Genomic DNA, 20,793 nt, shown 5'->3' with positions numbered 1-20,793 from the left:
CTAATGGGGTGGCACCTTTGTGTTATGTCTGGAGTTGGGACAGAATCACAAGAGAGGTTGATTGGGCTACATTTTGTTGCTTACTAGCTACTACAAGAATTTGCAGAAGAGGTCAGATGCCTAGGGAGATTTGCAATGTAAAGAATATGAGGTTAGAAGTACCCATCAAAAGATACAAAGTGCTTGCACATGCTAGGGGGGTCGGGGTAGGAGGGAGTGGGTTCATGTGGAGGGACTTGAAAGATTTGAGTGATGCCAGTGCAAACAGGTTAGCTGATAAGAGGGCGGTGGCATGGTAGGTCAAACTTTCCAACTCTAGTGTGCTTTACCGGGGTCTTTAGACACTTGGTTATCTGGCAAAAAAGACATGACAGGGAGATGCAACATTCCTTCTTTGCAGAGGGAGAAGTGGAAGGGCATCTCTAAGCTCGAGCATTTATACATACCAGGGCTGGAGGACCACAGGTAAATCAGGTGAAATTCCGAGCATGGTATCTCCAATGACCACCCTCTCTGGTTGACAATCAATAACCTCACCAACATACAGAGAATAACTCCATGGGAAAAGAGGGCTAGGGATATGGCTTACTACCTACAGTAGATTACAAGCCTCTACTTTTAGGAAAATATGGGGTTGGTGCAAGTAGAGGATGTAGTATTGGAGATGCATAAAGCAATACTCAGGACACAGGTATTGGCGAGAGGAGAGTTTACAGTACCTCGCTGGGATCTCATTGGTGTCTCCGGCCCTGGTGCCTTTGCAAGCACAGACACCATTAAAGCAATGACCAAAGAACTTTATTGATACCTGCAAATCAGGCAATGGCTATGCTACTGACTGGCAAAACCTCCAAAATGTTAACCAGGGGAAAAGAAGGGTGATTTCAAACACATAGGTTGAGTGGGAGATACCTACTAGATTTTCACTAACAAAATGTCCAAGGGTTTGCGAAGACTCAGGAAGGCATGGGACAAGGACTTGGGAGTTTTTCAAGATACAGACTGAGAGGCAGAATACAATTCATGATTGATCCAACTGAAACTCTTGCACAGAGCGTAATATAACAGACGTAAGCTATGGGTTTGGTCCTGGATCGCTGTTGCCTGTAATGCAGGATGGCATACACTACATGGGTGTGAATGACGATCCAGTTAAGGTGGAAAGAGTTAGATGAAGAACCTACTATGATACTCAGTACTTCTGTCTCATGGACATACAGCTCACCTTATCGGGGCTACTGAATGGTGCTGCCATGCCCAGGCATATACTGACCATGCTCTCTGGGGCTAATGACAGCCAAAAGGGATAATGCACAACAATGGAGAAATTAGTTGCACAGAGGAGGTATTTAGAAAAATAAAACTGATTGATAGCATGATAACCAGAAACGATGCACTTGCTTTAGTTATACCCTTTCAAAGAGGAACTATATGGGCAACTATACGAATGAATGAATAAGGGAATTAAATCTAGGGTAGTCTGAAATCATCAGCCTCACAAAGGCCTTTCCATGAACAAGACAAGACATGGACTGTTCGATGAATTGATCCCCACTAAACAAATGTTAACCAAACTTTGGATAGATGCCAAATGTTGCTTGTATAAAATTGAAACATGAGTGCACCATATAAAGTGATTGCTGGTGTCTATGGATAGCACCATGTTGGGATTATTGCTGAAAGTGTTTGAGGGTCGAAAAGAACATACAGAGGTATCTTGACCCTCACCAAATTATTTTTTGGGGAAGATAACGCCTTGGAAAAGCACCTTATAAGTGTCACACAATGATAAACACCTGAGGCATGAGCAATCTTCAATATTTTATGCCTTTAGTGTAAACCCTTTATTATGAACAAGGGCTGTTTCCAAATGGTACTAGGAAAGCCGGCTTCCTGAAAATCACATGCAAGCAGTCAATTCACTAATGACAAATTTATGCACTAGAGTAGCCATTTTGGACAGTTCCGTGGACTATACCTATTTAGCCAGAGACAGTCCAGTATAGGTCATACATTTGCCAGTTTTTTTGACACTGGGAATACTAAAAATCGAAACCATGGCCTCAGTCAACATTCAGAACTATCTGAAAGGCTTTTAGTTCTACGGATTATAGTCTACCACATACTATCAAGCTATTTTACAGTAGATGAAAAGAGGCTGGGATGCTACATTTTAAAGAAAATAAGAAAGATTCCTGCACTAAGAGGTCACATTTTATTCATTTCCTAATGCATAGTCCCCTTCTAAATGACACGTCAACCGTATTGCATCTGGTTGGCAAAGTTTTTCAAAAAAGAATATGCAGCCATTTAGAAATAAAATATTAACTTGGCAAAAGTCCAACCACTGCTGAATTCCTTACTTGACATAAACAGAATATTTCATGAAAAAGACTATGATATAAAATGTGGTTAGAAGCTCCAAAGGGGTTTCCTTTTCAAAGGGGCCACCAGCGAATACTTTATATATGCATTCCTGCACCACTCTGTATTACACAAACACACAATAACCAAGGTAATGATAAAATACTTACTTATTTGGAATCTTTGAGAAGATCTCTCTAACCCATTCTTCCAGGTTATCCAAAGTCTCTGAACAGAAAGAGGAAACAGTAGCTTGAAGCTATGCAGAAGATTCAGGTAGCCATAAATGTAGCATAAACAAAACTCTGTAAAATACATACGAGACAAAATGCCACTTGAACTCTAGCTACCTTCAATACTGATCTTGTTTTTTCTGCGTAATGTATGTAGATTAATCCTCAGCCAAGTACTGTACAAAATGGAATGAACAATGGGTTCTGGAGAGGTGCTATGCGTCAACCTAACGCCGAGGACAGTACAGATGCTTTCTTTTTTGGTACTTGTGTACACAAGAAGAGTTATGGACGGATGTAGGTGTTTTAGCATGACTGAGTGGTATCTATGTTGTGTTCAGAAAGGTTGAGCACATGACAGGGACATGTTCGCATCACCATGGTCAAATAAACTAGTTGGCATGCAGGTGAAGCACATGAAATATGACTATGTATGGACTATTTCTGCATTATTTTCGTTTCCATGGCCCTGATTAAGTCAAATCCAGCAACAAACAGTCCACAGTTCACTGATGCAACATAAGTAATATTTAGAATTCGACCTCACTACCAATAAAGGGTACTATTCCTACAATGCCTGCCCTCCCTATCTAACTTGTCCTTGCTAACTGAAAGACATTTGCTCCCTCCAACCTACGCTTTAACAAAATGAAAACATGGCACAAATATGGGACAAAATATACAGGGCAGTAACTCAACCTTCCCCTACCATCTGCCCCCAGACTGCATCCTTTCCATGCCTCAAGTATTCCATCGCATACAATTAATGGTAAGTAAATAGTATTTGTAATCCTCGTTCTGCATCCTAGAAATCTTCACTGAAGTAATGAATGTAGAATATTCCTGCCGAAGAGCAGGGTTCCCAAACTCCTCAAATCCATATAACAGCCTGACGGGCTCCTCAACCTAGAAGGAGGTCTCTGGAAGTCTTAAATTTCAGGGGTGAATCAGAACTGAGCCATGGCGCCGTAGGGCCACGGACCCCAAGAGGGCCGGGACTTATTGCACCCCAAGCACAGCGGCCACAATGGCACCTGTGTTCAAGCGCTTGCCCCTGCAGAGGCCGAGCCGGGGAGCGCAGGAAGCTCTGTATGAGGCTGCAGTCACAGCAAGCTCACACAGAGCTCTGAGAGTCAGAGAGGAGCCAAGGAGTGAAGGGACAGGACCGATCGGCCCAGAGCCTCCCAGGACGGGGAACACAGTTTGGGCCCAGTTGGCGGGCAAAGCAACAACACGTCAGACCATGCCCTGGTGATAACTCATTATTGGGCACCTGCCACTGGGAAACACTCTGAAAGGCGATTCGATGCCTGGTTTCCTACTGATGCCTTGAAAGACAACAATGAGGGGTGTCGCCCACTCTCGTGCCGGGGGAAAGACTGCGAAAGACTGGCCCAGATTACTGATCTAGAGGCCTCTATATGGGCACAGGAGAAGGAGGGGCCGACTAACAGAACGGATCTAATGCAGCGTGGTTGATGATTGATAGGACCTCCTTGCGACAGCTATGCATAAAGGAAGCACGCAAATGTTGGATGGCCTCCACTCGGTGTATGAATTGGGGTGGTGGGGGAGGGGAGACGACAAATGGAGCAAACGTTTGTAGTGGCTGGCTACAAAGGACACTGAGGTTTTTAGTGGTGTCAGGAGAGTAGTGGAGGACTCCAGGGGGGACTGAGGTGGCCTTTGCTCAGTAATACGAGAAGTTCTACCCAGAACACGTATGCCCAGACGGAGTCCACCACCCTGTTAGTGGCGGATCTCCTGCTGTCTTTACTGGCCACTGAGGATAGAGCTGCACTGTACACCACACGTTTACGCTTGAAGAGGTGGGCAAAGCTTTATCAGGTCTAAACTCTGGGAAAATGCCAGGCCCAGATAGGTTCTCAGTGGAGAACCATAGGGGACTCCGGCCGGAGATCCTCCCTTTCTAGAAGTATTTGTGGAGTCGATTAAGAGCCACTTCCCACTTGGCACAGATATGGCGTCTCTGGTTGTCTTGTCTAAGCCAGGGTGTTCACCAAACCAATGTGCCTCATAAAAGCTGATCTCCCTCATCAATACAGAGCTCAAACTCTCTGCTAAACTTCTAACTCACCTTCTCTTAAGGGTGAAATCCCAGTTGGCCTATGCAGTTTATTCCTCACCGCACTACAAGGCACTGCATTTGGAGGGTACATCTGGCACTAGCCTGCATTAAATATCTAGGGGGTTCTGCAGCTATTCTGCTGATGGGCTTCAAAGAAGCATATGATTCAGTGCAATGGCTCTCCCTGGATGAAACCCTCAACTGAAGGGGGTTTCAGGTCCAAATTCTGGACCTATTTAAGGGTCCTCTATGCATCCTCATGGGCTCAGGTGCAAATAAATGGGGCATCCAGGGTTCCCATACGCTGTCTTAGCTTTCTATACCTAGTGATTCACATTGCCTGGGAGCCGGGTCTTACCTAGAGCTTCAATCTTTGCCCTCTAGTGCGGAAGGCCCGAGAGGACTTAACTTGGTGGGACAAATTACTCCCAAATGGGCAGCATAGCTGTAGGAAAATGCCACTGTTGGCATGGTTAACCCCTAACATTTTGCCTTTTGTTGATGCCAGCCTTGATTGAAAATGTGCTGGGACCCTGCTAACCAGGCCCCAGCACCAGTGTTCTTTCCCTAAAACTGTACCTTTGTCTCCACAATTGGCACACAGATAAGTCCCTTGTAAAAGGTACCCCTGGTACCAAGGGCCCTGTGGCAGGGAAGGTCTCTAAGGGCTGCAGCATGTATTATGCCACCCTTGGGACCCTTCACTCAGCACATGCACATTACCTCACAACTTGTGGCATAGATAAGCAGGCCTTACAGCCCTAAGACAGGGTGCACTATACCACAGGTGAGGGCATAGCTGTATGAGCATTATGCCCCTACAGTGTCTAAGCCAATTCTTATACATTGTAAGTGCAGGGTAGCCATATAGAGTATATTGTCTGGGAGTTTGTCAAACACAAACTCCACAGTTCCAAAATGGCTACACTGAATACTGGGAAGTTTGGTATCAAACTTCTCAGCACAATAAATCCACACTGATGCAAGTGTGGGATTTATTGAGAAATGCACACAGAGGGCATATTAGAGATGCCCCCTGCATGCCAGCCCAACCGCTAGTGCTAGGTTGACCGGTTTCTGCCAGCCTACCACTTCCAGACCAGTTTCTGGCCACCTGGGATGAGGGCCTTTGTGCACTCTGACCAGGAACAAAGCCTTTTCTGGGTGGAGGTGCTTCATACCTCCCCCCTGCAGGAACTAACACCTGGCGGTAAACCTTAAAGGCTCAAGCCTGGTGTTTCAACGCCCCACCCATCTCCAGCAGGTGGAGATGGCCACCCTCGGACACAGCCCCCAATTTTGGCGGCAAGTCTGGGGAGAAAATGAGAAAAAAACATGGAGTCACCCCCTCAGCCAGGTCCACCCCTAAGGTGACCAGAGCTGAAGTGACCCCCTCCTTGGAAAATCCTCTGTCTTGTTTTGGAGGATTTAGCCCAATAGGAATATGGATGTGCCCCCTCCCCAAAGGGAGGAGGCACAAGGAGGGTGTAGCCACCCTCAGGGACAGTAGCCATTGGCTACTGCCCTCCAACCCTAACACACCCCTAAATTTAGTATTTAGGGGCGACCCTGAACCCAGGAAATCAGATTCCTGACGACCTACAAAGAAGAAGGACTGCTGACCTGAAAATCCTACAGAGAAGAAGGAAGACAACAACTGCTTTGGCCCCAGTCCTACCGGCCTCTCTCCTGATTCAAAGAACCTGCACCAGCGACACATCCTGCGGGCCAAGCGACCTCTGCCGACTCAGAGGACTGCCCTGCAACTACAAAGGACCAAGAACTCCCGAGGACAGTGGCACTGTCTACCTCAAACAAGAAGAAACCATCTTTAAAGGGACTCTCACCTCACTCCAGAAGTGTGAGTCCCCACCACTCTGCACCGGACGCCCCTGGCCCGTGTCCAGAGAAACCAATGACCCAGAGAGGATCCCCAGGCGACTCTGACAACGTGTCCATCCTGGGCTAACCTCTCTGCATCCCCACGACTACGCCTGCAGAGGGAATTCTGAGGACCCCCCTGACCGTGACAGCCCGGAAAGAAGAAACACGATGCCTGGGAAAGCACTGCACCCGCAGGCCCCAGGCTCGTGAAGAACCAAACACTAGTGCAGCAGTGATCAGCAGGCAGCCCTCACCCCTGCACAGTTGGTGGCTGGCCCGAGAAGTCCCCCCTGTGCCCTGCCTGCAACGTCTGAGTGACCTCCCAGGTCCCTCCATTGATTTCAATTACAAACCAGACGTCTTGTTTGCCCACTGCACCCGGCTTCCGCTGAGGGTGTGTTTTGTGTGCCTACTTGCCCCCACCTCCAGTGCTCTACTAAACCCCCTTGGTCTGCTCCCCGAGGACACAGGTACTTACCTGCCAGCAGACTAGAACCGGAGTATCCCCTGTCTCCATAAGCGCCTGTTATTTGGGCCCCTCTTTCACCTCTGCACCTGACCGGACCTGTGTTGCTGGTGCTGGGTGTTTGGAGTTGACTTGAACCCCCAACGATGGGCTACCTATGCCCCGGAGACTGAACTTCTAAGTGCTTTACTTACCGCATGAACCAAACTGTACTAACCTCCCCCAGGAACTGTTGAATTTTGCACAGTGTCCACTTTTAAAATAGCTTATTTCCATTTTATGCCAAACTTTGTACATTACTGTTTTAATTCAATGTCCTATCTATACCTATGCAAAGTACCTTACATTTAATGTACTTACCTGCAATTTGAATCTTGTGGTTCTAAAATAAAGAAAATAATATTTTTCTCATTTATTGCCTGTGTTTGTACAATAAATGCTTAACACTACCCTCTGAAAAGCCTAACTGCTCGACCACTCTACCACAAATAGAGCAGTAGTATTATTATTGCCTCTGTCAAGCCTCTTGGGGAACCCATGGACTATCTCACTTTGAGATAGTATATACAGAGCTACAATAGCTCTTTTTAAAATGATGATACTCCTGCTGCTGCTGCTGTATGCCCTTCAGAACTACCCCTCCGCATCCTGCATTCCAGGTTCAGTTCACTGGCAGCCATGGGGCACATGTTGATATGTGCACACAAACCCCCAAATGTGGCTCTTGGCAAATGTGTATCGTATAGGAGGGAGGGTTTGCTATGGTGGATGTGCACCTTTATTACTGGGCCACCCAGCTTCTGAACATCAATGAGTGGATGCATTGGGGTTGGGGTATTGGGTGGGGGGTGGGACGACCAAGAAGGGCCCAACCTGTCCAGGAGAATTGGCTCTAATAGATTTACACAACTGGCATCCTTTAGGGGGCACCCATACCAGCATCCCTTCCGGAACCGACCAAGGTGGTATTCCAGGTGCAGAGGGCGGTGCTGCAATCGATTGGTTGTGACCACAAATTCTCACTTGAGACCCTGCTATGGGAGGGCAGGTACCTGGACCAGATGGCATACCTGGAGGGCTTTCGGGGATGGGACTAGATTGAGATCTCACACTTGGGGGATGTGTGGGATCGGAGCCAAATAAAGGTATTTTCAGGACTTCCACATGCCCGCTTCCCAGTTCTTCCAGTATTTACAGCTCTGGCATGTGCATCTGGAAAATCAGGGAGAACTGGATGACGTCCCAGAGTGTAGTCTACTGGAAGGACGTTTACCCATGGGTCCTCTGAGGCAAGGTGGGGTTTCACAAAATTACAGGACCTTGGTATTACACTTCCTGGATCGGAGGATTCCCTGAACTTGAAATGGGAGGAATACGTGATGGAATTGGACAGGGGCAACAGGCAAGATGACTATATGGCTCCCTGGGTGTTGGCAATCTCAGCAAGACTCCGGCTTGTACAGTTTAAGTTTCTCCACCAAGCTTACCTTACACCCCTTTGTAGGAAAGTACCATCTTGTCTGGCATGTTACCCCCATTTTCACTGTATGTATGTTTGTTTTTGCCCATGTGTCACTGGGACCCTGCTAGGCAGGACCCCAGTGCTCATAATGTATGCCCTGTATGTTTTCCCTGTGTGGTGCCTAACTGTATCACTGAGGCTCTGTTAACCAGAACCTCAGTGTTTATGCTCTCTCTGCTTTCTAAAATTGTCACTGCAGGCTAGTGACTAATTTTACCAATTCTCATTGGCACACTGGAACACCCATATAATTCCCTTGTATATGTTACCGAGGTACCCAGGGTATTGGGGTTCCAGGAGATCCCTATGGGCTGCAGCATTTCTTTTACCACACATAGGGAGCTCTGACAATTCTTACACAGGACTGCCACTGCAGCCTGCGTGAAATAACGTCCACATTATTTCACAGCCATTTTTCACAGCACATAAGTAACTTATAAGTCACCTACATATCTAACCCTAACCTGGTGAAGGTTAGGTGCCAAGTTACTTAGTGTGTGGGCACCCTGGCACTAGCCAAGGTGCCCCCACATCGTTCAGGGCAAATTCCCCGAACTTTGTGAGTGCAGGGACACTATTACACGTGTGCACTACACATTAGGTCACTACCTATGTGTAGCGTCACAATGGTAACTCCGAACATGGCCATGTAACATGTCTTAGATCATGGAATTGTCACCCTAATACCATTCTGGTATTGGGGTAACAATTCCATGATCCCCCGGGTCTCTAGCACAGAACACGGGTACTGCCAAACTGCCTTTTCGGGGTTTCCACTGCAGCTGCTGCTGCTGCCAAACCCTCAGACAGGTTTCTGCCCCCCTGGGGTCTGGGCAGCCCAGGCAGGCAGAACAAAGGATTTCCTCTGAGAGAGGGTGTTACACCCTCTCCCTTTGGAAATAGGTGTGAAGGGCTGGGGAGGAGTAGCCTCCCCCAGCCTCTGGAAATGCTTTGATGGGCACAGATGGTGCCCATCTCTGCATAAGCCAGTCTACCCCGGTTCAGGGATCCCAAAGCCCTGCTCTGGCGCCAAACTGGACAAAGGAAAGGGGAGTGACCACTCCCCTGACCTGCACCTCCTCATGGGAGGTGCCCAGAGCTCCTCCAGTGTGTCCCAGACCTCTGCCATCTTGGATTCAGAGGTGTTGGGGCATAATGGACTGATCTGAGTGGCCAGTGCCAGCAGGTGACGTCAGAGACCCCTCCTGATAGGTGCTTACCTCTTTCAGTAGCCAAGCCTCCTTTCTTAGTAGCCAAACCTCCTTTTCTGTCTATTTAGGGTCTCTCCTCTGGGCTATTCCTCAGATAACGAATGCAAGAGCTCACCAGAGTTCCTCTGCACTTCCCTCTTCGACTTCTGCCAAGGATCGACTGCTGACTGCTCCAGGACGCCTGCAAAACCGCAACAAAGTAGCAAGACGACTATCAGCAACATTGTAGCGCCTCATTCTGCCGGCTTTCTTGACTGTTTCCTGGTGGTGCATGCTCTGAGGGCTGTCTGCCTTCACCCTGCACTGGAAGCCAAGAAGAAATCTCCAGTGGGTTGACGGAATCTTTCCCCTGCCAATGCAGGCACCAAACGTCTGCATCACCGGTCCTCTGGGTCCCCTCTCTTCCTGATGAGTGGTCCCTGGAACACAGGAGCTGGGTCCAAGTGTCTCCCACAGTCCAGTGGCCCTTCTGTCCAAATTTGGTGGAGGTTAAGTCCTTGCCTCCCCACGCAAGACAGCAAACCTGCGTACTGCGTGATTTGCAGCTGCTCCGGCTTCTGTGCACTTCTCCAACGATTCCTTTGTGCACAGTCTAGCCTGGGTCCCCAGCACTCCGTCCTGCAGCCCTTTTGCACCTTCATCCGGGGTTTAGTGGGCATCTGCCCCCTGGACACTTTCGTGACTCTTGGACTTGGTCCCCTTCCTTTACAGGTCCTCAGGTTCAGGAATCAGTCTTCAGTGTTTTGCTGGTGCTTGTGGCTCTTGCAAAATCCCCTATCACGACTATTGTGTCTTTCTGGGGGTGGTAGGGTAACTTTACTTCTACTTTTCAGGGTCTTGGGGTGGGGTATTTTGGACACCCTTACTGTTTTCTCACAGTCCCAGCAACCCTCTACAATCTCCCATAGGTCTGGGGTCCATTTGTGATTCGCATTCCACTTTTGGAGCATATGGTTTGTGTTGCCCCTAGACCTATGTCTACCTATTGCATCCTATTGTGATTCTACATTGTTTGCACTACTTTTCTTACTGTTACTTACCTGTTTTGGGTTTGTGTACATATAACTTGTGTATATTACTTACCTCCTATGTGAGGGTATTCTCCGAGATACTTTTGGCATACTGTCACTAAAATAAAGTACCTTTATTTTTAGTAACTTTGAGTATTGTGTTTTCTTATGATATTGTGCTATATGATATAAGTGGTATAGTAGGAGCTTTGCATGTCTCCTAGTTCAGCCTAAGCTTCTTTGCCATAGCTACATTCTATCAGCCTAAGCTGGTAGAAACACCTCTATTCTTCTAATAAGGGACAACTGGACCTGGCACAAAGTGTAAGTACCACAAGGTACCCACTATAAGCCAGGCAAGCCTCCTACACCCTCCGTTTATGCCAGAGTATGCACATCCCCTGCTTGCACCAGATGCCAGGATTCCAGGGGTGATTTCTACCACATGGTGTGGTCATGTCCCATTATTTATGGGTACTGACACATTGTCATGTCCACCTTAACCGCATGGTAGGAACACACATTGAGGTACATCCCAGGATTGCATTAATGGGCCTTTCGGATGATCTATGGGAGTGCCGGGGAGACAGAACATTGGTGGGGCTGGGGATGATTTTCGTGGAGTGCACATATTGAATGAGGCTAGTGCGCAACCTCTGCTCTGACCTGCAAAGCAGCTTTCACAGACAGCACTGGAAGCTGCAGAACAGACACCATCCAGCTGAAGTTCGTGGTTAAGGTGTGGCTGCGCTGCAGGGCCTATCAGGCCTGAACAGTGGACCACTACGTGGAGAGATGACTTGGGGCACCTTGTTCCCTCAGAGACCCTACTGGAGGGGGTACGGGGTGTGCAGGTGAGTACAAAAACCTCCAACACCTGCAAGGGAGGATCGGCTTGTGGAAGCCCCAAGACTGAGGACCACAATAGAGCACAAAATATGTGGGCTACTGCCATGCCAGGCTGGTTAGAGGCTTCATTCTATTCCTGGGACTGCTACCAGCGGGATTTATGCTGGCTGCACCCAAACTCCTGGTTTCTGGTCCTTGCTTGCCCACCATCTCCCAGAGTGTCTTGCACTAACTGGTGAAAAGTCCACTCAGCCAGGTAAAGGTTGGTACAGCTGGGCCTCATGACAGCTACTGAAATCCTGTGTTGCAGGTGGTGGTGGGGACTTTTACTGGCTGATCGTTCCACCCAGTTTCTGGAGCTAGTAGGACTGAGTTGAACCATTCCAAATAGACACTACTGGCACATTACTGGCTGAGTCTGGGTGGTCAGGTCTCTTGGCCTTACAAGTGCCTGCCTGGGTCCCAGGGCGACGTACGTATGGCAACTTAACAAGGGCAGCTGGATACATTTGCCAGAACCCTTAGTGCTGGCCCCTCCCACAGAGGTCTCTCGGCCATAGGGTCCACAGAATTGCAAGACCCACCACAGACCTCAAAGGTCAACACTGACGACATACTTGAGTCATCCTCCCAGTGAGCAGCTTGAGATGCTGATTGTGGCAGTCAGATCTGAGATCACGGACCTATAGCAAGACCTCAGAAAAAGGTTGACCGTGTTGCTAAAGCAGATGGACATCTAACTGTAATGTAAGCCTCCTTGAAAGATATGGCCTCAAAAGGTGCACAAGCTGAAAGACACAAATCTTGAGCTCTGCCACCGGGCAGAGCACACTGAAGAAAGGTCAAGAAGTAATGATATCCAACTAGTGGGATTCTCCGGGGGTTCGGAGGGCAGCGAAGCAGTGAACTCCCTAAGGAACTGGCCAAACTCACAACTGAAAGACTAATATCCTCTCATTTTGCGACAGTGTGTACATTGCTCTATGGGTCCGTACCCGATCCCTGACTCCTTGCACCATGAATGCTCGATTACTGAATTACAGGGACTTAATTTTACAAATGGCACAAACCTTACTATTTGTTACCTGTGAGTCTCACCAAATTCTAATATTCCTGGTTTACTCTAAGTTGATCGCCTTAATAGTCTTAACTGCCAGCACTCTGCACTGAAGGAAAACATCAGCTCAGACAGCAGCGATCTGGGCTAACAGATAGAATTCTGGGTGTTCTGCACCTGCAAGATAATTTATAATTCCTCCATACATCAATCCATACCCTCTGCTGGACACCTGTGTAAGCGATACTGAACTGGTATCCTTTGTTGTGGGTGGGAACTATTTTTCACACAGATATGGGATGTGCAATACCATCACATCATGCCTGTTTTACCCACCCCCACTGATTACTGTTTTCAGTTCTTTTCACTGTAGGTTTTAGTTCTGTCCCCTTGCCCAGATGGTATAGTCCTACATTCATATGTTCAGAGCAACAGATGCTTCTATGTCAGGAGTGTAGGGTGGGGGAATTGGGGATTCAGGGCAGCTTTGTTGGCCCATAAACTGTTGTTTAGTTTTAGTTATACATTCCTGGGTTGCTGCGATGTCACCAAATTATATTCATCCCTGCTGGTTTCAGAATCATGGTTAATGAGTCGATTTGTGAGCCCTTATGGGGATACTAGGTAATACCCTGGAATGTAAACAGGCATTATGATAAACTCAAGAGAGGGTCGGTGATGTCCTACATTAAAAGATTTCATCCACTTATATTAATTTGTCAGGAGACTCAACCATTGAGCATGAACTGTTCCTTCCTTGGCCGTCATGGCTACCCTCAAGTACACCATATAAGGACCACTTGGGGCTCCAGGGTGGTGGCTATCCTTCTGAAGAAAACCCTTCTGCTTGTAATGCATAAGGTGTCCACCGTCCCTTTGGGCAGACATGATGATTGTGGGGCTTTTGAAAGGTCAGCCTTGGATTTTAATTAGAGTGCACACACCGAAGCTCTTATTAAACTCGACAATGGAGGCTATTTCACAGTCCAGCCTGATCTGCCAAGCTAGGTCCTCGCTGGATCGGAAACAAGCATCCTGGAACCGGTTACAGGTTATCAACCTTCATCAGCCAGGCTAGCTTGAATCCAGTGCACAGTGAGCAAGGGACCCGCGTCTGGGCATACCCTTCCCACTTAAGGCAACTTTAGCAACACAAAAGGATGATGGAAGGAGTGCCAAAACTTTTCAACCACTCATCCCCAGTCACAGATCTGGGTTTAATCCATTGTTCTTTTGCTCACCTCTACATGGACAATAGCAATACCATTGATCCCCACATACCCTCAAGGGGTGTCTCAAGGGATCACTCCGCTATCCCTCAACTGTCCATAGAGCGGGGAAACTGGGCAGTGTGAAAAGCACCTACTGCAATGACAGCCAGCTATGTGGATCCTCTCTCCTCTGGAACTGCGTGGATCCTGCATCACATGTGGTGGTCTGGAGTGACCCCCTTGGTCCTCTCTACCAGCTGTCCAACTTGGGAGATGGTAAGCGGTTGTCTCTCCTCACAGGACAGCACTGTGACTCTTGCGGCTACCAAGGCTTGTTTGTTCCTCCTCCCAGGGATCTTCAGGCTCCACGTAGCCCTGGCCTCCAGCACTCTTCCCTGCAAAGCACAGTCTCCTGCCTGCTGCTCCAGCGACGTGGGACTCCTCTTCAGGTGTGTTGAGTGGGCCTCACTGGGACTCCTGTGCCTGCTGCCCGTGGGTCACATGTGAAGGCTGCTTCCGCTGCTTGTGACTCTTTTAGCTGCTTAGGGTCACCTCGGACTCCCATCCTTAGGTCGAGTCCCCTGGGCCTTGCAGATCCTCTTCAGCCTTTCAAAGCCTTCTTCTCCTACTCTTGCACTTGAAAGGGCTTGCTGGTGCTTTTTCAGCACCACTGACTGACTGCAATGTGGGACATCGCTTGCATCACTTCTGGAACTCTTCCTCTGCTGCTGTGCCGCACAGCTGACTTTCTTCATCCACTGTCTACCTGTTCCTGCATCCAGAGAAGGGTGGGTAGTGGCTCATTGCCACAGCTGGACATTCCAACTCGAACTGGACTTGGTCCCCTTCTTTTGCAGATCCTCTTCTGTCAGGATCCACCTTTGGTTTATTTCAGTATTGTCTGGGTCTTGCATAGTCCTTTTCCAAAGTTCTCCTGTGGGTGTGGGGGATAAAAACAGGTACTTACTTCTTCTCTCCTGGTCGCTGGGGGGGCACCCTGGCACTTACTTTTTGGGGTTCCTAGTTCCTCCAGCTCCCCTCTACTGATTCCACTTCTTTGGGTGGGGGACCACCTTTCACATTCCACTTACCTAGTGTAAGGAAATGCCTCCTTGGCATGGTTACCCCCTGACTTTTTGCCTTTGCTGATGCCAAGTTATGATTTGAAAGTGTGCTGAGGCCTGCTAATCAGGCCCCAACACCAGTGTTCTTTCCCTAACCTGTACTTTTGTTTCCACAATTGGCACACCCTGGCATCCAGGTAAGTCCCTTGTAACTGGTACCTCTGGTACCAAGGGCCCTGATGCCAGGGAAGGTCTCTAAGGGCTGCAGCATGTCTTATGCCCCCCTGGGGAACCCCTCGCTCAGCACAGACACACTGCTTGCCAGCTTGTGTGTGCTGGTGGGGATAAAAAGACTAAGTCGACATGGCACTCCCCTCAGGGTGCCATGCCAACCTCACACTGCCTATAGGTATAGGTCAGTCACCCCTCTAGCAGGCCTTACAGCCCTAAGGCATGGTGCACTATACCATAGGTGAGGGCATAAGTGCATGAGCACTATGCCCCTACAGTGTCTAAGCAAAACCTTGGACATTGTAAGTGCAGGGTAGCCATAAGAGTATATGGTCTGGGAGTCTGACATGCACCATAATGGCTACACTGAAAACTGTGGAGTTTGGTATCAAACTTCTCAGCACAATAAATGCACATTGATGCCAGTGTACATTTTATTGTAACATACACCCCAGAGGGCACCTTAGAGGTGCCCCCTGAAACCTTAACCGACTACCCGGGTAAGCTGACTAGTTTTAGCAGCCTGCCATACACCAGACATGTTGCTGGCCACATGGGGAGAGTGCCTTTGTCACTCTGTGGCTAGTAACAAAGCCTGTACTGGGTGGAGATGCTTCTCACCCCCTTTGTTACAGCACCCCAGGGCACTCCAGCTAGTGGAGCTGCCCGCCCCCTCCGGCCATGGCCCCACTTTTGGTGGCCAGGCCGGAGGAGATAATGAGAAAAACAAGGAGGAGTCACTGGCCAGTCAGGACAGCCCCTAAGGTGTCCTGAACTGAGGTGACTCTGACTTTTAGAAATCCTCCATGTTGCAGATGGAGGATCCCCCCAATAGGGATGGGAATGTGCCCCCCTCCCCTCAGGGAGGAGGCACCAAGAGGGTGTAGCCACCCTCAAGGACAGTAGCCATTGGCTACTGCCCTCCCAGACCTAAACACACCCCTAAATTCTGTATTTAGGGGCTCCCAGAACGCAGCAAGGTAGATTCCTGCAACCTAAGACGAAGAAGGACTGCTGAGCTGAAAAACCCTGCAGAGAAGACTGAGGCACCAACTGCTTTGGCCCCAGCTCTACCGGCCTGTCTCCCCACTTCTAAAGACACTGCTCCAGCGACGCGTCCCACAAGGACCAGCGACCTCTGAAGCCTCAGAGGACTGCCCTGCATCTAGAAGGACCAAGAACTCCCGAGGCAACTTTGAAACAACACACGTTTCCTGCCGGAAGCGTGAGACTTTGCACTCTGCACCCAACGCCCCCGGCTCGACTTGTGGAGAACAAACACCACAGGGAGGACTCCCCGGCGACTACGAGACCGTGAGTATCCAGAGTTGACCCCCCTGAACCCCCACAGCGACGCCTGCAGAGGGAATCCCGAGGCTCCCCCTGACCGCGACTGCCTGCTTCAAAGACCCAACACCTGGTAAAGACTCTGCATCCGCAGCCCCCAGGACCTGAAGGATCCGACCTCCAGTGCAGGAGCGATCCCCAGGTGGCCCTCTCCCTTGCCCAGGTGGTGGCTACCCCGAGGAGCCCCCCCCTTGCCTGCCTGCATCACTGAAGAGACCCCTTGGTCTCCCATTGAAACCTATTACAAACCCGACGCTTGTTTGAACACTGCACCCGGCCGCCCCCGTGCCGCTGAGGGTGTACTTTTTGTGTGGACTTGTGTCCCCCCCGGTGCCCTACAAATCCCCCCTGGTCTGCCCTCTGAAGACGCGGGTACTTACCTGCTGGCAGACTGGAACCGGAGCACCCCCTTCTCCATTGAAGCCTATGCGTTTTGGGCACCACTTTGACCTCTGCACCTGACCGGCCCTGAGCTGCTGGTGTGGTAACTTTGGGGTTGCCCTGAACCCCCAACAGTGGGCATGTGGTGGAGTGTGGTTTCCCTCATCTGTGTATGGTTGTAACACAATAACACCAGGTTCTTTTTGTGAAGTGTATTACAATAACACCAGAAGCAGTGGGATCTAAAAATTGCATCGTTGATGGCTAAACTAAAAAAACGACCTAAGAGAATGGGCCGCCCTTCCTCTCACAATGGTGGGTCACAGTGCTTTGTTCAAAATGATCTCCTTTCCCCGCTTCCCATATGGTTGACAATACTATCCCTTTATACTACAACCCACGTTCTTCACAGACCTATAGGAACAGCTCGGGAACATCTATGGGCAGGTAAAACCCCATGTATAACATTCCAGAAATGTCGCCAGTACACCCACAACGCCAGGTTCGGTTGAGCAGAGGTTTAGCTTTACTACTAGGCCTCCCAGATGGTTTCAATTAATGACTGGTTATATTGCAACAGGGCAGACCCTGTTCATAGACTAGAGTTGGAACTTCTCCACACCTATGGCTTACTGAGCGTACTGTATGGCGATGCCCCCCTGGCGCTTTACCCCCAGTGACTAGACTGCCAATCCTGTGCTGGCAAGCAGCATTTAAACACATCAAATGGTTAAAAAATATAACTGCTGTGATTTTCCTTTGGGGAGTCACCTGATGGCCACAGACTAACAGACTTTCAGGATCCCTAGATGGGACTTAATAGGTACGTCAACCCTTTGGAATGTCCAGAGGGGCAGTCATTTCAAATCATCTGAGGACCTTGTATTGGAGTTTCAGCTGCATAAGTCGCAATTTTGTTAATATCTGCAGGTTAGGCATGCCCTAGATTCATGTCAAAAACACCTTCTAGCGGTCTCCGAATATAACCGTATGGAGATAAAATTGATCACTGAACAACCAGGTAGGTGGGCCATCTCAAGTCGTTGTACAGTCAAAGTGATACATTCTCCTGACCCACTCTTGCAGTTTGGGGCTGCATGGGAGGAGGATGTGGGTGGTCTTGAAAAACAAGATTAGACTGCAGCTAAAATTGTCGCCAGGGTGTTTGTCATTTCAGTGAGTTTCAGACTTATTTGATTGAAAAATCTGCATGTTTTTTTTTTATCATTGCCTGGCGCAATTCTGGTGCATAGGTTGGAATGCAAGTCGTGACTGCCATCAAATGACGGCTGCCCTGCACTTTCTATCGTACTGTGTGGGAGTGCCCAGTTACTGGCACTTGTTGGAAAGAAATACATGAAAAACTGAAACTCATGGAGGGTAGACAGCTGGAAGTGTACCCTAGCACTGTCCTTTTCGGGGTAATGGATAACTTGGGTGGCTCCCCATAGTGTTCATACTTTGGTGGGTATGGGATACATGGTTGCAAGGAGGAGTACAGCACAGCACGCCTTTAAGGGATCAGCAGGCTCCCAAGATTATGGAACATGTTGGAGGAACTGACTAGTGCGCCAGAATGGAAAATTGGTATACAATGCACGTGGAGTGCATAAGAAATATCTTAAGATATGGAGTACATGAACTTCCTTTAATGTTACTTTGTAAAGTAACTGTGGGCTATGTGTGTGGCTCTGTCCTTTTCCACGAGTGTACTACCCAAACCATGATCTCTGTCCAATATAGTTTTGACACTTCTTTTGAATGAGGTGTCTGGCCCCCGACTGCACGTCCTTACTCTGTTTTTTTTTTGTTTAAAATCAATAAAAAGTTATAAAAAAGGAAACAATGTTCTCCAGATTGCTGTAAAGGTTACGCCTAACATCAAAAGCGCAGAGCTGACTAGATACAATGTAACAAAATGGGTTCTATTTAATCTGCTTGAATTTTTCACCTTTGGATCACTTGGTTTTGGACTGTTTACTATGGGTGATCCCCACAACTGGTGTCTCACTGATGGTAATCACCTGGTAAAGGGACTACCTCTGTTTACTGGCAGTGTTATCCTTTTTAAATAGGCCACTGCGCCAGAGTAAGGGGCACCTCGATGGTTATACACAAACATGTGGCTGAGAGTGAGAACAACTATTGTACGCAGCCTGATAAATGCGCACAGGGGACTATGCAGAGTTAGATATCGACCCGGGGTAGGCCTTATATTAGCAGAAACACATAGGGAAAATCAGGATGGTTTCGTTTTTTCTGCAGTGACACTATTACATACAGGAAAACCTGCCATAGAGTGCAGGCAGTTTAGCTTCCCTTTGGCCTACAACGCCTATCAAGATATCAAAATGGGGTGAAATGTGCACCAAGATGGACTATGCAAGTCCCAAGCAGCTATATCCACATCTTATGCACCATCCACTATTGTCATATTTCTCTGGCTAAGCTCAGGATCGGAGTACAGGCCTTTTGTCACCCTGCAGGGCCAAGTTAATTGCATGGCTTCCAGCAGAAGGAATAAAGGCTTCCCCACACAAAGAGAGAAATCAGCAGAGCTTCACTCTGCTCGAGGAGGGAGTGGGGAAGAAAATCTGCATGTGTTAATTAGCTGTCATACTGTACCAGGGTTGGGACTGCCCAGGCTTACTGAACAAATGAGGAAGCCCAGACCTCTGAAGCCAACACTGGAGGCTGTTCCCTCTTTTTTTATACCACCAATTTTATTTTACTATTTTTATCCCTAAAAATGTATTGGTTTTAAAAACAAAATAACATTACAGTTCATTAACTTAGTCCATCTTCCCTCCCCCGCATGCCCTAAACAGGTAGAGAGATGCAAGTCACACCGCATGCAAATAAATATAAATCCATACATAACACTGGATCACTTAAACAGCATAATTGGTACTACTGCATCAAATTAACACCGATCAGCATAACAGACATATCGTACTAATGAACTGTCCTCTCCACGTCTTGTTCCAGTTCAGGATCTCCCATTTCCTGTTGTATCAGGACTTCTAAGTCCCTATCATCATTCCTCCCTGTTCCACTCTGTTGTAAACCAACCTGTGGTGCCCCCCACATTCAGCTCGTACCCACCTCATAAATTCCCATAACCATTGCTTTCGTGTGGGCAGTTGTTTGGACATCCATCTTAGTGCTATTCTCTTCTTTGCCACAGTGACACCTAGCTCCAATACCTTTTCCACATAGTTAGTGTGCTCATCACAGGTGATTAGTTCCAGTAAGCACATCTGTATCGTTGGCAGTATTTGCAATTCGATTATTATTCCTCAAGTCTAAATTACTTCAACCCAAAAAGCACTCACCATATTTGAATATAGGTTCCCTCTGCTATTATGCATTTGGGGCACTGTTCTGATGTGGAGCAATCTAGTCTGTGCAGCCACTGTGGTGTGATGTAATCCCTATGTACACATTTATAATATAGAATTTTCAATCTTGCTTTACGTGCAACTCTCCTGCAGTTACCCAATATAGATGTCTAGTTCCCTTCCCTTAAATCCAAGCTGATATATCCCTTTCCCACTGTGTCTTCAGTGTAGTTACGCAGGTAGTTGTGCATGGTATCAATAATGAGTAAATTCGAGTAATGAGTTTGTCCTCACCTCCCATGTCTGGGAGGGTCTGGTTTAACATATGTTTCCAGTCCCCCTGGAAACCCTGCCCAGGACTTGCGAACAGCCACCACCAAACCAGCATATACCAGGAAGCATTGACCAGCAATCGGCATTATCACAAACATCCACATAGCCCATCATTCAGCCATCCTCAAACAGATCTTCCATGTCACGTGGGGTATCACTCTCACCTCTATGTTTCATGAAAGATGGCAAAATTGGGCTAT

At 48.2% G+C, this 20,793-nt stretch overlaps 1 protein-coding gene across 1 annotated transcript in view; it reads right to left on the bottom strand.

Annotated features, from left to right (window-relative positions):
• NRDC (nardilysin convertase) overlaps window positions 1-20,793 on the bottom strand; it is a 780,134-nt gene that overhangs the window by 566,487 nt on the left and 192,854 nt on the right. The window contains exon 8 of the mRNA XM_069232676.1: window positions 2,535-2,592. Coding sequence (XP_069088777.1) covers window positions 2,535-2,592 — 58 coding nt within the window. The remainder of the gene's footprint in view (window positions 1-2,534; window positions 2,593-20,793) is intronic.

Source organism: Pleurodeles waltl, chromosome 4_2 (genome assembly GCF_031143425.1).
Source record: "Pleurodeles waltl isolate 20211129_DDA chromosome 4_2, aPleWal1.hap1.20221129, whole genome shotgun sequence".
NCBI classification, from domain to species: domain Eukaryota; kingdom Metazoa; phylum Chordata; class Amphibia; order Caudata; family Salamandridae; genus Pleurodeles; species Pleurodeles waltl.
The sequence above is the reverse complement of the archived record's forward strand: the minus strand, read 5'-3'. Positions and strand labels throughout refer to the sequence as shown.